At 37.1% G+C, this 16369-nt stretch overlaps 1 protein-coding gene across 1 annotated transcript in view; it reads right to left on the reverse strand.

Moving 5' to 3' along the window:
- Window positions 1–302: 302 nt before the first annotated feature.
- ARSJ (arylsulfatase family member J) overlaps window positions 303–16369 on the reverse strand; it is an 82110-nt gene continuing 66043 nt past the window's right edge. Inside the window, exon 2 of the mRNA XM_049631066.1 lies at window positions 303–2758. Coding sequence (XP_049487023.1) covers window positions 1354–2758 — 1405 coding nt within the window. The 3' untranslated portion in view covers window positions 303–1353. The remainder of the gene's footprint in view (window positions 2759–16369) is intronic.

Raw genomic sequence — 16369 nt, forward strand, 5'->3', positions numbered from 1 at the left:
GTTCCAAACCAGATTTTTAATTATTCCAGGTAGGATCCATATCTTCATTTCTCTCTGTCTCCCCAGTGTGTCCACTTTATATAAGAGTAGAATCATTATAAATGTTATTTATTAACAAAAGGACATTTTTGTCTATGAAATAGCCAAGTGGAAACATCTCCTATTTGAAAAAATCCATATTATTTACTATGGTAGTTAGCAAATCATACCTGCAATCGCCTATTTTAAAGATGTTTGTTGTTAAGATGAAGAATATAATTTCATCTAGAAATTAGATCAGAAAAGCCACAATAAAGTTTCTAGTGCCATAAAATAAGTCATTTTAATAATAAAGACACATAAATAAGGTGTTTATTATGATAGAGACAATAAAGTTGTCTTTCAACCCTGTACAACACTGAATTCCAAGTAATTTGTAAGGAATATATTCATCTTTTTACATTCAAATAATGGCTGAACAATGATGATTATCATTTTTGCTGAATAGTTTTCTTTTTATCTTTTACAAATTCACCCAGTATTACAGTAATTTATACTACTACAGTGCTTGGTAATATTGAAGATATGAAATAAAATTCTTCTAACAGTATTTAGAAAATAAAAATAAAATAATTAAAAGTTATTTGTATAACTTTTTTGTGAAAACAAAATAATTAATATTTTTTTCTGTAAAAATAAATTACATACTTTACGTTGAAACATCATTCTATTAAAGTGTTTAGAAAATAGTTACATTCACGTTTTGGCAGTGTGCTCAAACATTCTTATATGCCATTCCCTCATGCATGACAGAATGAGGTGCAAGCTGTTTACATGGGAGCAACAGCTTATTTTCACAGGAAAGGAAATGATACGTGAAATGGAATTAACTTCAAAAACCAAGTATCATAAGACAGAGATACAATAATTCACGAAGAAAACGTATCTTTCAAGGCCTTTCAGGTGATGCAACCTTTGACTGTACTTTATCAAAGGTAGGTTTTAATCATGCTACCCTGTAACTTCCATCAAATTAGCATGTCCGTTGATCGCAGTTTTAAAGCATAGTATCTGGTCAGTTGACGAAAGCACAACAGTTGCACTGATTAAGGACCATTTTTGTAAAGGAGCAAAAGAAATCAGCATCTCCATTCTCCTCTAAGTGTGGCTTGCAAGGGTAGCACCTTTGGCACAAAACAGAACCGTCTTCCACATGACGACCAGGTGGCAGCAGTCTCTGGAGTGGCACAACATGAAAACACGGCTGCTACTTCTGGCAGTAAAATTATTGAGCCAAATTTGCTGGTCTCTCTAGAAAACAGCTGAAAGACTAAGACCGACTTGAGTTTAACCAGACAGGAAAAAAATTTGTACTTATCTAAGATAATGGCAAACGCCTGAATGGCAATTTGGAAATGAACCTGCTTTTGGCTGTTTCTTCTTTTTCTTACTTTTCTTCTGCTTTTTCTCAGCCTTATTTTTGCTCGGCTTCTTTTTCTTGTTTTCCTCTTTATACCATGGTCCCCAGACTCCTCCGTTGAGCCGAGGATTACTCCTAGGGTCTTTGGGAGGGTACCTGACAGGCACTGCGGTTTTATTGAACTGTGAGAGCCTCCGTAGGAGCTGTTTCACGATTCCAGGATACCTAGTAGATAGGTCCACCCTCTCGTATGGGTCAGCCGTGATGTTGAAAAGCCATATGCTTTTGCCGGTTGACAATGTAATTCGTTCATTGTGCCACCGGTTTGGCCCCAGGTTGCTGAAAGACTGAGGGGGAACCCAGTCACTGTAGCCAGGGTTTCCTGTAAGCAGTTTCCAGTGCTGCACCCTGATGGCTGACTGGATTGCAGTGTTCCAGATCCCATAGCCTGCTGCCCAGGAGCCATTTTTTGCCTTGGTATAAATGGGGTCGATGTTGTGCAAAATATCCACCCGGGGTGAACGAAGGCCTTCACTTATGGTTTCCCAGACATCATAGCCATCCAGTTGAGTGTCCTCATCAATCTGTCCTTCAGCCAGTGAAATAAGAGTGGGGTACCAGTCAGTGATGTGCACAAGCTCCTTACACACTGTTCCCTTGTTTTTCAGAAGTGGACTATGCACAAAGCCAACAGCTCGAATGCCCCCTTCCCAGTATGTTCCTTTGCTACCTCTGAGAGGCCAGTTACTTCCTCCTGCTGTGGGTTGGCCGCCATTATCTGAAGAGTAGATGATAATGCTGTTGTTATAGAAACCGTATGTCTTCAGAGCCAGGGTCACATTGTTGATTGCTTCATCTAAGCAGGAAAGCATGGCAGCGTACCTCCGCCTATTTATGTTGATAATGGATCTGTAATGTTCAAAATACCTGCCAGGAGCTTGCAGTGGTGAGTGAACAGCTTGGTAGGCAATATATAAAAATATAGGCTTTCTGGGATCATGGGAAGCTAAGATTTGCTGAACTCTTTGAGTGTACATCTGTGTGGAGTATAGGCCATTGTCATAGTCCCAGGCAGCATTGTCATTTTCATATAAGTCATAGCCACACATCCCAGGACTGTCACATTTGTAGTGTGTATAGTAATCACCGCTTCCCAAGAGGGAACCAAAAAAGGTATCAAATCCTCTCTTGGTGGGCATACATTCTTTTCTGTAAAAACCCAAGTGCCATTTTCCAACCATATGTGTCGAATATCCAACCTCCTTCAGCTTCTGAGGTAGGGTTGCATTGTCCAGAGGTAAGCAGTTGGGTTGGGTAGGTCTTATGATAGAATGTTGAAGTCCGGTGTGTATCTGATACCTTGATAAGAGTAAAAAATTTTGTCAGTGCAGGATAAAAGAGATATTATAAAGATTCTTAAACTAAACAATGCTCTTATGAAGAGAAACTTCACTCCAAATAAAATATGACCAATTCAGTATTTCTACTGCTGATTCAAAAGTCTTATCCTAGTTAGTTTCATATATAACATTTGAAATACATTTGACTCTAAATCAGTACTTTTGAAACTGAGATTTCACCACTTACCTCAAAGTGTTTTTAAAATTCTTCTAACAGGATTAATCTGAATAAACTTTAATCTCTTAACTAATGATGTAATGTTGAAAACTAATGTGATAAGGGAAAGGATATGAATGTACATAGAGTATTATTATTATTATTAGTCTAGAGAACTCACATTAGCTCCCAAATCATTTCCTGAGATCTCTAATTCAAGCTAATTCTGAAGTACTAAAAATACATGCAAAAGTTATACAAAAGTCTCCTGTTTGATTGTCACAAAAATATTTTATAATTAGTCCCCAGCCTGCTAGATCTCTGTAAAGAGAAAGAATTTTTTCTGGCTCACAATACATTATTGCTGAAAAACCATCTTAGGGTAAGTATTTTAGCTAATGCTAAGGAAGGATTACATTTTCCCCCAAACAGCAGGAAATGAGTTCTTTCATGTATTTTCCACAGTGTCTCCCTTTTTAAAAAAGTTACATTCACTTACAATGTAGTCTAGGAAAACAAGGTAACCCTTTCTATACATTAAAATTAAATGAACATTAGTTTCTGGCATTGTTCTTTTTCCCAAAGATATTTTGCCAAGGATTTTTTTTTTTTTTTTTCAGAGAATGATTATTATCACATAGTGTATGAATTTTCACTCGGGTCAAGATGTGCCTATCAGTTAATGACATTTAAAAGTGATTGATTCCATAATTATTATATAAGTTCAAAAGGACTTTTAAAATAGAAAATATAGAAATTCTGAGAAAATGAAGGTTGTAGAAGGTTTTAAAGTAAATGTGAAAATATTCTTGGAATCAAGTTACAAAGAGTAATATTGAGATCAAAAGTAAAAGTTTTTTACAATGGATTTAACCAGAAAGGCCAACATGTCATACATACCTTGGGTGAGTACTTCAATTTATTTAAATCTACAAATGAAAGGTTAATGTAACTGTGAGTTGTTTTGAAGTATCAATTGTAGTCACATGCTTTTGGTTTTGTAGGGTCTATAGGGATATTTGGTCACTAAGGCAAGGCAACATTCACATGGGCCCTGTCTGCTCTGCTGATCATTTAGCTGTCAAAGTTTCACAATTATCACAATTGTAAGAATTTAAAATGTAATCAATTCTCAAAGAAATAAGCATTTCAAAAGCATTATTTAGCACCAAAGTCAGACGGTATTGTTACTATCCTTGGTAACTTTTTAAAATACTATTTTATGTATATTTTTCTGGTGATTTTAAGTTTGTATATTTTGAGAGAGAGAGTGAGTGTGTGAGTGCGTGCAAGCAGGGGAGGGCCTTTTAGAGAGGGAGAGAATGAGAATCCCAAGCAAGCTCTGTACTGTCAGCTCAGAACCCAGTTCTGGGTTGGGCTTGAATTCATGAAACAAACCGTGAGATGGATCATGAGCCAAAACCAAGAGTCAGACGCTTAACGGACTAAGCAACCCAGGTGCCCCTCCTTGATAATTTTTGATGATCTAGTTCAAGATCCAAAACATTTGCTTGTGAAACTATTGATTTTGTGACAAGGACATGACAAATTGGTAACACCTATCATCATAAGCATTGAGTAAATTTAAAAACTGAAAAATCTGTATGGGCAAGCATTTTGATGAATTATTAACTAAATAATTCTATGCAGAAAATGTACTTGGCCAGAGCATCTATTCAATTCATTGAATGGCTAACCAATTCAATCTTTCTAATCAAACTGGGCATTTTCTCAGCTAGTACTAAAAGCAAAAGTAATTGAGCCTTTTGAAAAGCAGGAAGTACAGAAAATGTTTACACAAAAAATAGTAGGAAAGAAGAGGTGTGCTTCTTTCAGGAGAGGGTATAGTGTTAGCAGATAAGTGAGAGAGGTCAGAATTATTAACTGTGTGGTTTCTGTCTTCCCCACAGCCTAGAACAGTTTTCATATGGGAAAATCCAGAACCAACAACAAAAAGATTAGGCAGCGGCTCATAACAGAAGAGATATTTTCAGGACAGACTCTTATTAAATGAACTTGAGACTGAGGCCAAATTGGTGGAGTTTCAGGTAGAATCTGGGGCATGGGTTAGGGGTACAGTTTGGGGGTCAGACAGTGTTGGGTTTGAGTTTGCTCCACTGCTTATTAGCTGTGTAGCTTTGGGCAGTACTTAACCACTCTGATCCTCAGTTACCTCCTCTGTAAAATAGAGATAATAATACATATTGTGTTGCTGTGGCATTGAAGACAGCATAGAGTCTGGTAAGGAGAATATGTCAGCAAATGATTGGTTTTGCTATTATTACATCAGAGTTCTGAGTTACTATGTTACACATTTGTGTAAAGTTTTATAATGTATAGGCTTTCTTTCACATGTATTATTGCATTTAGTCCTCATTGCAACAGTAAGAAGTAGGACTTTTATGTTAACTTTAAACATTTTTTAAAAGTTTATTTATTTTGAGTGAGAGAGAGAGAGAGAATAGGAGGGGTAGAGAGACAGGGAGAAAGAGAGGGAGAAAGAGAGAGAGAAAGAGAGAGAGACAGAGAGAGAGACAGAGAGAGAGACAGAGAGAGAGAGAAAGAGAGAGAGAGAATCCCAAGTAGGCTTCGCACTGTCAGCACAGAGCTCGACATGGGGCTTGATCCCAGGAACTATGAGACCACAACCGGAGCTGAAATGAAGAGCCAGATGCTTGACAGACTGAGCCACCCAGGTGCCCCTTATGTTAATTTTAGAGACAAGAGAATAGAGATGTAGAGATGAGCCCAATTCCTCCAACCTGCTCCTCCAAGCTGTGAAATGAATTCCTGAATGACAGAGCTTAAGCTGATGATCTTTCTATTCTCTTACAGAGTTAATATCAGTACTTCTTGAAAAATCAAGGAGCAGAGGAAAGATGGCATCAGTCTTGAGAAGCAAATCAGTTCTAACTTTCTAATGAAAGATGGGGAGGATTTTTGTAAACCAAATAGTGAGGCTTATCGTGATCCCAGAAAAAAATTGAGAATAATTTTTTAAGGGGATGCCTCGTGAGCATGTAAAAAAAAAACAAAAACAAAACAAAACAAAAACAAATTAGGTGGAGCCAAAAAGAAAAGTCTTGCTAAGTTAGCTTCATTGTCTTTTTTAAAAAAAGATCAGTATTAGATAAAGAGCTTAGGAAAATGATGGGCATTTCAAAAATCTGCTCATGATTCTTTTCTTATAAAATAATGAAAAAAAAAACTGTATGGTAACATTGTATATTCACCAGAATAATAATAATAATAATGTTACACATTCACACCAATCAAGGCATACAGAAAATTTTCATTTATATTATTTCTCTGGCTTCTACAACTCTGTGGACTAGGCAGGGGTAATCCATTTATTACTTTCATCTAATAACAACGAAGACAAAAACACTGAAACTCAGAGTAATTTAGTAAAATTGAGTGGTTTGCCAGGCTTTACAGCTGTAAATCTTGAGGTTCTACTCTGGAATCCAGATTTTTTGGCTTTAGAGACTTTTCCATGGTACACAAACAGATTATTGAACAGCTAGACCTATTTAAAGTTTGGGTTAATTCATTTGCATTAATCTTCAGTATTTATTAGTTCAGTTAAGCAATATGTTGAGTGTAAAATGTGTGCCAGGGACTAAGCTTTTGTTTTGTTTTGTCCACTACCTTCCCATCCCCAAAGCTTTGACATCCCTAAGTGAGCTCTAGGTAAAGATCGTACCAGTGACGGGGGTGAGTTCAAGGCATGAGCTCCTTGAACCTTGGGGTCAGGTGGGGCTTGAGACAGTGCTTTCAGTCATGGAGAACACCACTGAATGGTAATAAATTATTTTCTTTCAGGAAGGAGATGGTTGGAATCTAGGGAAGAATCTTTGGCAAAATAGTGACTTTAAGTTGGCAGCAGCAACTAGCTTGATTATCAGTCAGATAATTCTTCAAAATACACTACAAAATAGTATATTAATTAATGTAACTGATTAATTGGTCGAAGACTGCTGATCTGGAAAGTAGTCTCGAGCAGTACAACAAGGCTCTTTCCTTGGCTTCAATGCATTGGTCATTATTATCCATTGATTATTATAATCCATGATATATCCATATCCATTATCATCCATTATTGCTATGACTTGAATAAGAAACAGAAGAATTGCTTATTATCTAGGTGGAATAGTCAATATTATAAGTGGCATAATCAAGATTCAAAGTAATCTAAATGACCTGAAATGTTGAAACAAAAACGATGATATACAGATCAAAAGTTAAGGAAGGGCTCAAAGAGTGAGGGGAATATATCAAAAAGATGCAGAATCCTGAATGAAGGGGCTCTTGTTGGCCAAATCTGGGATAATGTGAGCATCAAAATAAATAGTGATAGTAAAGAATTATACCAATGAATCAAATAGGAAACCCTGAGTCCATACTAATAAAAAGAAATAAGTAAATAATAAAAGGTTGCTATGGAATGGGATGACATAGTCTACATAATAATTACAAACCACGTAATCAAAGAGTAACTGTACAGTGAAAGCACCTGATAAACACCATATAAATCAAGCGATTAAAGTTAACATCTCAGTAATTGGGACAAATCAACATCTTGTGCCTGCAGACAGGATGCAATGAGAGGAGAACAGCATTGTTTCTGTGGTGTGCCAGCCTAAGATGCATAAGGTGAATCTAGTCCCGAGTAAACAACAGGCAAACCCAAACTGAGGGATATTCTACAAAAGAATAGCTGAAAATATTAGAAAAGTGCCAATATAATGTAAGTCAAAGAAATGGTTCAGGAGAAAATGTTATTTTTTGTTGTACATGTGCAGTACTTGACTTTTTCTATGAGAGTGTTTCAAAATTAAAAAAAAAAAAAACTGTAAGGAAATCTAATTGGGATAAGTGGAAAGCACTACATGTTAAAAAACAATCATTTACATGATCATTATAGATCTGGGAAGTTGTATATATCAGACTATGAATTTGATAAAAAAGCAAATATGTAAAGAGCTAAAATGCTAATAAGGTCTTACATTATATAAGGGCAGTGTGCAAATTCTAAGAAGTAATATTCCTACTCTGTTAATCAGAACACATCTGGAATAGAGTATTCAATATTTAAGCATGTTGTCCCCAAATATATGTACATTTTTTAATTTATAAATCACACACATCCACTGCTATACCAACTTATGAACATTATAAAGCACACACAATAGAAATTTTAAAAAAAGAAGTAGATAAAAATAAATAGACTTTCTGGTATTTGTTCTTGTATCCTAATGAATCACCCTGTGTTGCCCTAGAAGTACGTATTCCAATTTGGAGACCACTGGTACAGAAGGTAGATTGGTAAAAGATGAGAACTGAAACAGGGATTAATTAGGACGCTGTTACAATAGTCTAGGTCAAAGATGATGGTGGCTTGGACTACCACCTAGTGGCAATAAAAATGGAAGTAAGTGGATAAATCCAATGTATAATTTGAATTTAGAACTGATAAAACTATATCAGTGAAGGGAGGGAAAGGAAAAGGAAAAAAAAAAAAACAAGGACTTTCAGATATGTGGCTGCTATTTTGGTAGATGGCGGATGGACCAGTTGATCTCTGTTTTGTTCCAAAGTATACAATTAGGACTAATGAATAACATTACAAAAAGGCAGATGGCAAAAATAACAACAACAAACAAACAAAAAACCCAACTAGGAAAAAAAAAGAAATGAAAAACAAAATAGACTAGATGATCGTCTGTCAGGGATTGTGTAAAAGATCTATCTGAATTGGAAAAGGAGTACTAGTTACCTTTAAGGTTCCTTCTAACTTTAAGAATTTATGGATCAAGGATGATAGGTCAATGTTTCCTCAAAGAACCCCATGCAATCTCAGAGCAGATTCACAAAAATAAGTTTATAATGTTACATACAAGTATTTGATAAAGAAGTTTCCACAATGCATCATATATATATAACATCTTTCTTTGATTAATATAAAGTTAGCTTAAAAAATAGGTTTTTCACATAGCATTTTCTGAATGCAATGATCATAACTAAGAAAAACTAATTTTGAAATTCAGTCTATTTTTTTATTACCATCTGGCTACCATGTGAAGAAAATTCCATATGAACAATAGTAAACCTAGAGTTGATGTCAAATCTGTTGAAATCAATAGCCATCATTCTCACTTTCCTGCCAGCTTAAAAGACAAAAGCTAAGTGGGCTTTTCAGCTTGGCGTTAGAACGTGTAAAGACTTCTGTAATCTTTTTAAATATTCATTTATATCACTGGGTTCTGGTAGTGGCAGTGGTTTTGAATTCTCTTTTGTCTAGGGAAGTCTAATGTAATATTATTGTTTTAATCCAATTAGGTAGTTAATGTACCCTTATAAATGTAAAACACTCATAAGGGTAAAATATGAATCATCACAGTTCCACGCAGACTCTGAAGTGTAGGATTGTTACAGAATATGAAGTTAGCTGATAGTGTAGGAAAAATTGATATTTTGAAGGAAAGGAACCAAGTATAAGAGACTATAGTTTATGAATCAAATGTCACTTAGATATTTATAAGTTAGAAAAATATAACTAATTTTCCATATTCTGCAAGGTATTCCTTTACCACTTCCTTCCAAAAGACTCTTTTACCTCCAAAACTGTTGTTCTATTTATAGGACTTAATTTCATCTTTTAGTTAATTATGTCTTCTGACAAAGGTTGTACGTGGGAGAGAGGTATCATAATAAGTTTTTCATCTCATGAATGAATGAATTTCATTGGATATTCATTCATGAGATGAACAACTAGACATAGTTTAGAATGAATTACTTATTCAACATTCAATGATTGAGAGCAATGATTCCTGCCCTCAAAGAACTCAGTGAGCCTTCTTGCTCAACTATAGACCCCAACAGTTAAAAGCAGAAATAGACAAGACTGCTAACTCATGCTCTAACTAAAACCCATTGTGCTTATTTCTTATCACACTTTCTTGAGGCATTGATGTAGGTGTTTTGCAATGAATGGAAAATTCCAAATGTCAGGCCAGAAAAGCTCTGATAGCAATGGAATGCCTAAAAGACCACACATCCCCTTCCCCACCCAGGTTCATGGACGAAACACATATCCAGTTCCATCCATGATGACTCTCTGCCTGCTCTTTTGCACGTGCCCCCACCCCCATCCTCTCCTCATAAAACTTCAGGTGTCCATATTGCCAGTAGAGAGGCTGGTTGTTCAGTGGAGAGGTTGGTTGTTTTTGTAAAAAAAAATTTTAATGGTTTTTTTATTCATTTTTGAGAGACAGAGCAGGGGAGGGGCAGAGAGAGAGAGGGAGACACAGAATCCGAAGCAGGCTCCAGGCTGTCAGCTGTCAGCACAGAGCCCAATGTGGGGCTCGAACCCATGAACCACAAGATCGTGACCTGAGCTGATGTCGGACACTTAACTGACTGAGCCACCCAGGTGCCCCATGTTGGTTGTTAAGGCTTGAACCTGCCACCTCCCCTAGCTGCCTTCACCCAAAATAAATTTACCTCCTTCTCTTTTCTAAAACTCCTTCCTTGAATTTACTGGCTTCTCTTGTGACGAGTTTATCTGAGTTTGTTGGGCAACAGTGTTGGCAAACATAGCCAGGAGCTCTGCTTTTGATTTGTTGGGATTCCTCAGGATGGAGCAGTTGGCTGTGGCAGCTTGCCAGGGCTTCCCCTTTGTTTCCTGAGTTAGAGGCTATGATAGATCTTTAGGTAACAAGTCTAGTGTCTGAGACAGACAACAATTAGAGGACTATTGTGACAGGGATAAATACTACAACAAAGACAACCAGAGCATTCTCTGAGTACTCATATTAGGCTCAGGAAATGCTCTCAGAGGTGGTCATGTTTGATCTGAGGGCATTGATGGTGTATCTAGGTGAATGTGAGGGAAAGGCAGATATTTGAAACACTTGGAACAATATGGACAAAACACAGAGTCACAAGGGAACATGAATCAAATCTGAGGTGATTCTTGAGGGAAGAACAGCCATCTAGGTGAAGAGCTGACATGGAGGCAAAGAGTTTTTCAGTAAGAGGAGCAGAATGTTCAAATGCGCAAAGGGAGAGAATTTGGCCCTCTGTGGATCAACAGTTTAGAATATGAGAACAGAGATTCAGACACACCTTGGTGGAAGATGAGACTACAGAGGTAAGTAGGTGCAAGTTACAGAGAGCTGTGTTACAGCACATAGCTGTACAAAGATTTTTGTACTTAATGTGAGGCTCACAGAAAACCAAAGAAATACTTTTGAAAAGAGTAATATATAATAAAAGTCTGCATTAGAAAACTCACTCTGGTTGTAGTGTGAAGGGTAGATTGGAGTGAAACATGACAAAGTTAGGTAGGTTTGCCCTAGTGTAAGAGATAAATGCTGACAACTGAAATGGAGACGGGTGACAGTAGGGATGCAAAGAAGATTCTAAGGAGGCACATCTGAGAAGGCTACAGGCTATGGAGAATGTGGGAGAGGGGATGGTAAGAGTGAGTCCCAAGTGTCTGGGCTGGGCAGTGGGGTGAAAGGAGTTTTCCTGCATGAAGTTAAGAAATCTAAGAACAGGAATGAATGGGAAGATGGTGAGTTCTGTTCTGTGTTTAGTTGGAAGCACCTATAAGATATCCAGTCGGAGGTGTATAGGACGAAATTATTCCAAGATTTGAGACTCATTAACATATAGGTGGTGGTAATTCATGGGAGCACATGACACCATTTAAAGACAAGATGAGATTGGGGCACCTGGGTGGTTCAGTCGGTTAAGCATCTGACTTTGGATCAGGTCATGATCTCACGGTTCATGAGTTTGAGCCCTGCATCAGGCTCTGTGCTGACAGCTCAGAGTCTGCAGTCTGCTTCAGATTCTATGTCTCACTCTCTCTCTGCCCCTTCCATGCTCAGGTGTGCGCGCTCTCTCTCTCTCTCTCCTCTTTCAAAAATAAACAAATATTAATTTTTTTTTTTAATACAAGATGGGACAGGACACCAAGGTGACCCAGTCAGTTAAGCATTCTACTCTTGGTTTTGTATCAGGTCATGATTTCACGGTTTATGGATTCAAGACCAATGTCAGGTTCTGAGTTGACAGCATGCCATGGAGTCTGCTTGGGACTCTCTCTCTCTCTCTCTCTCTCTGTCCCTCCCTCACTCACAACCATGTGTGTTCTCTCTCACAAAATAAATAAATAAACCTAAAAGAAATAAATAAAGACAAAATGGGGACTGAGGGCCAAAGATAGAGCCCAGGAAATGCCACTATTCCGAAGAAAAACAAGCAGCACAGGGAAAGAGTTTGAGATGAAACAGCTGCTGTGTGCACTAGAGTAGTCAAGGGCAGTTTTAGAGTTGACTGCATCACATACTGCAGAGAAGCCAAGAAAAGTGAGAATTGAAAAGCACCAACGAAACTTGGGAATAAGCCTGTATGATCTTGTAGGGGCCAAGGGCAGACTGCCACCTCCCCCACAACTCCCTGGATGTACCAGGAAGAGAGCTATTAACACAGGTTCCTTTTTACCTAAGAAACTTAATGGCATAATAGGGCAACCTTTGTTTTCCAAACATCTCCCTTCTCCTTCCTACTAATAAACATCCTTCCCTTTGTATCCCCAAAGGCTTACCCCTCTTCTTAGCTCAAATAAACCTCACATTGCCTGACTCTCTTTGGAAGTTCTTGTCCGTGTGGATCCCGGTAAGCATGAAACTAAATTTGATTTTCTCCTGTTAATCTGTCTTCTGTCAATTTGATTCTTAAGTCTAGAATAGAAGGATCTTGAAGGGCAGAGGAAATTCTTTCTCTTTAACAACCTATTAAACTATATTTTAGTAGAAATCCAGATTTTAGTTGGTTGAGTCCTGAATGGAAAGTGAACACTGTGAAAATATTAATTTTCCACTAAGGTAGAGCTGGAAGGCTAGAAGCGGGAGCTATACCATTCAACATCAATTACAGGAAGAATTGTCAATTATAGACCCCATCAAAAGAATCTTAACAGGTAAGAATGATCAGTTTACAGGTCCCAACAGGAAAAGATGTATACTGCATCTGCTTTAAGAAATTGAGGACCCCTGCAACTCAGCCAATGAAAAACCATCATCACTTTGAACTCTTGTTTTTTCTCCAATGGACCTTAGTTAAAAACAACCCCCTCCCAACTTCCTCCTTCTCCATAAAATAGTCTTCTTCTCCTTAGTCTGTTGGACTTGCCTATGGCTTTGCTGTAGCTTGCAGGTCCTGAATTATAATTCTCTACCATTCCTGAAGAAACCCATTTTGTTGATAAAATAACTGCTTTTTTTTTTAGGTTGACAAAATGTGTAGATGCTGAGTATAAACTATTTCATGATACATGAATGGAAAAAGAAAAAAAAAAAGAATAGGGTGAGGCTCCAAGTGCTGATGTGGAGAAATGCTTATGATGTATTATTGAGTAAAAGAACATCTGGCACTGCCAGAGTACCTACTGTATTATTACATTTTTATAACAAAAACATGTATAAATTCCCCAAAGGCAGGAACTGTTCACTGCTGTTATCTCCTAAAACAATACCTGGCTCATAATATGACATCAATAAATATTCGTTGAATGAATAAATGAATGAGAATGAGTGTGTATTTATAGAAAGAGAAAGAGAAAGAAAAAAATGTAAAGATGTACACCAAAGAGTTAGACATCATTATTTCCAGGGAGATAATAATAATTGTAAGAGAAGAGGAAGCTTGCATTTCCTGATATATAAATTTATATAGAATTTATATATATTATGTAAATACCATTTATAATTTCTATATATTATATAAAATACTGTAAATGAAACTTAGGTGAATGGGTGTCAAAAACTTAGCTTACTCTACTCAGACTAATTACATATGGCACTAATGTTTAATTTAAAATAAAAAAAAGAAATCTAAATTCAAACAAAGAAAATGTTCATCTCATCAAAGAGGGTTCTTCTATTAGGGACATCTACTCAGGAGACCACATTTAGACCAGAAGAAAGCAGATGGAATGAACTAAATAAATTATGTAAGTATCCCTTAAAAGCTAGAGAAAATGCTCCCTTTAGGCAAAAGTAAATAAATCAATAAATAACTTGTCAGGTAACTTAAAATTCCTGGTTCTGAATGGTCTTTCCTTGTCATGAGAGCCTGTTGTTCATTCCTGCAATTGCCTTGCTCATCCACAATATGTTAACATTTACAACATCAAAGATTTTGCTACGCTGAATACAGTTGTCCTGGTCTCATTAGAAACATGGCTGCAAAACACATGTTTAGTGATTTCTTTCTGGAAATTTCCCTTGTAATCTTGAAATTGGTGTCCATCTCGTCAGCGCAGATGAAAGAATGAACGCTTGAGGTCATATCGCCCCAGGTGCCACTGGACTGACCAACGAACCTGTAGGAATGTGACTCTACTAGCTTATAGGTATGAATCAGCACTACCCTAGAGATAGAATCACCGACTGTACCTAATTAAAAGAATAAAGATATTTTTCAGGTTTCAAGTCTCTTGGGATGGAGAAGACCTCCAGGGAATCAGAAAAAGCGGCACCAGAGCACCTGCTAGAGCGGGCCTTCAATCAATGGTGTCCACCTTTTAGGAAACCCCTTCCCCAAATTTTGTCTTTAAAACCCCTCACTTGCAAACAATCAGGGAGTTTGGGACTTTAGAGTATTAGCTCTCTAATCTCCTGGGGGCACCACACCAAAGAACTGCCTGTCTTTCTTTACTGCAAAAGGTGGATACTAGTTTTTATTGGCTTGCTGCATATCAGGTGAATAAACTTTTGTTTCCTTCAGTTATAGACTCTTCTATAGTGTGTGTGAATTCTTGGTAGTTTCCACCAAAAGGTCAATTTAGTTCCCAACTAGAGGGTCTTCTCCCTGATTCTTTTTTTCCATGTTGTCTTTCTTTTTGGAATTATTCCTTTTGAAGACCATACTTTCTACTCCCTTAAAAAAATTAATACATAAGTAAAAGATTACCAAACATCTGTCTAAATGAATATTCACTTATATAATTAGTATGTTCCTTTTCGGTAAAATTATTTACAGAATAAAAGTTAAGAGGCAACTCCAGAGGTTTATTTACAGTTATTTAATTTTTAAAAAGTTAACATTTATTAATTTTTGAGAGTGAGAGAGACAGAGTGTGAGTGGGGAAGGGGCAGAGAGAGTGGGAGACACTGAATAAGAAAGCTCCAGGCTCCGAGCTGTCAGCACAGAGCCCGACATGGGGCTCAAACTCACAGACGGTGAGATCATGACCTGAGCTGAAGTCAGATGCTTAACGGATTGAGCTACCCAGGTGCCCCTACAATTATTTAATTTGTAGAGACTATTTTAAGGTCACATATATTTCACAAAGCACAGTGTAACTATAGTGTGAAAATAAAATTTTCTATTTCTTTTTGCTATTCTCTTTACTACCACAGAGTATTATTAAGTCATTTTTTTTTAAGTGCAAGTTTTAATCTCTATTTCAAACAGAAAATGCATGCACAGGTGTGGACCAGGGATTTCTTAAATGTTGAACCACATTTCATGTTACCAACTTTGCCCTAGAGACAGGATGCGTTAAGGAAAATACCCTTAACTAATATCCTTTGATATTAGAATTCTCAAAGATATCGAATCCTTAGAAAAAAATTTAATCCTTTCAATTATTTTGAAAATATGATCTCTCATTTTCCTCTGTATGCATTAGTCTATCATTATTATTCTTCTAGAAATAGGACTGCCATATTTAAGTCCAACATTTTCTTTGTAGTTCTAACTTTGAAGAGAGAAAAATTATGAAGAGCTTGACATTTATGTTCACCACGTGGCTTTTCTAGGAATTAGCTCAACAAAAAAGTGGTACCTTCTTGCATTCTTAAACAGAATTACTTCCTTTTAGCCATGGTTAGGAATTATCTTTCAAATAACTGATTATCTTTGAACCTGAAATTATCCCCACATAGGTGAAAGTATTTCATGTCAAACTCATGTGGAACTCATCAGTGTCTTAGTTGCAAGCCAGGTGAAAATAAACTGAAAGTAAAGATGGCTTAGCAGGGAATAGATCATTGTTATATAATATAATTGTTGGGGAATGTGATCAAAAAGACATTCGTCAATGGACTCATGAGCTGGACTGGGCACTGGGGGGCTCCTCACCCCCTCCTCTGTCCCGGGAATGTGGGTTCCATTTGCCTTTCCTGCTCCCAGACGCTGCTCCAAGGACATAGCCTTGAAATGGTCCTGTGATGTTGAAAACACCTGTGCAGTATATAGGGTATATATAGGTGACCGAACCCAGTTAGGACCTCTTTATAAGCTTTTAAGATTTGGAGAGCTGGTGTGGGGATCCATTCATCTTGTTGCCATCCAAGATAAGTCTTTAGGTAAGTTCCTTTTGCTACTGTTAAA

Source organism: Panthera uncia, chromosome B1, assembly GCF_023721935.1.
Source record: "Panthera uncia isolate 11264 chromosome B1, Puncia_PCG_1.0, whole genome shotgun sequence".
Taxonomy (NCBI): domain Eukaryota; kingdom Metazoa; phylum Chordata; class Mammalia; order Carnivora; family Felidae; genus Panthera; species Panthera uncia.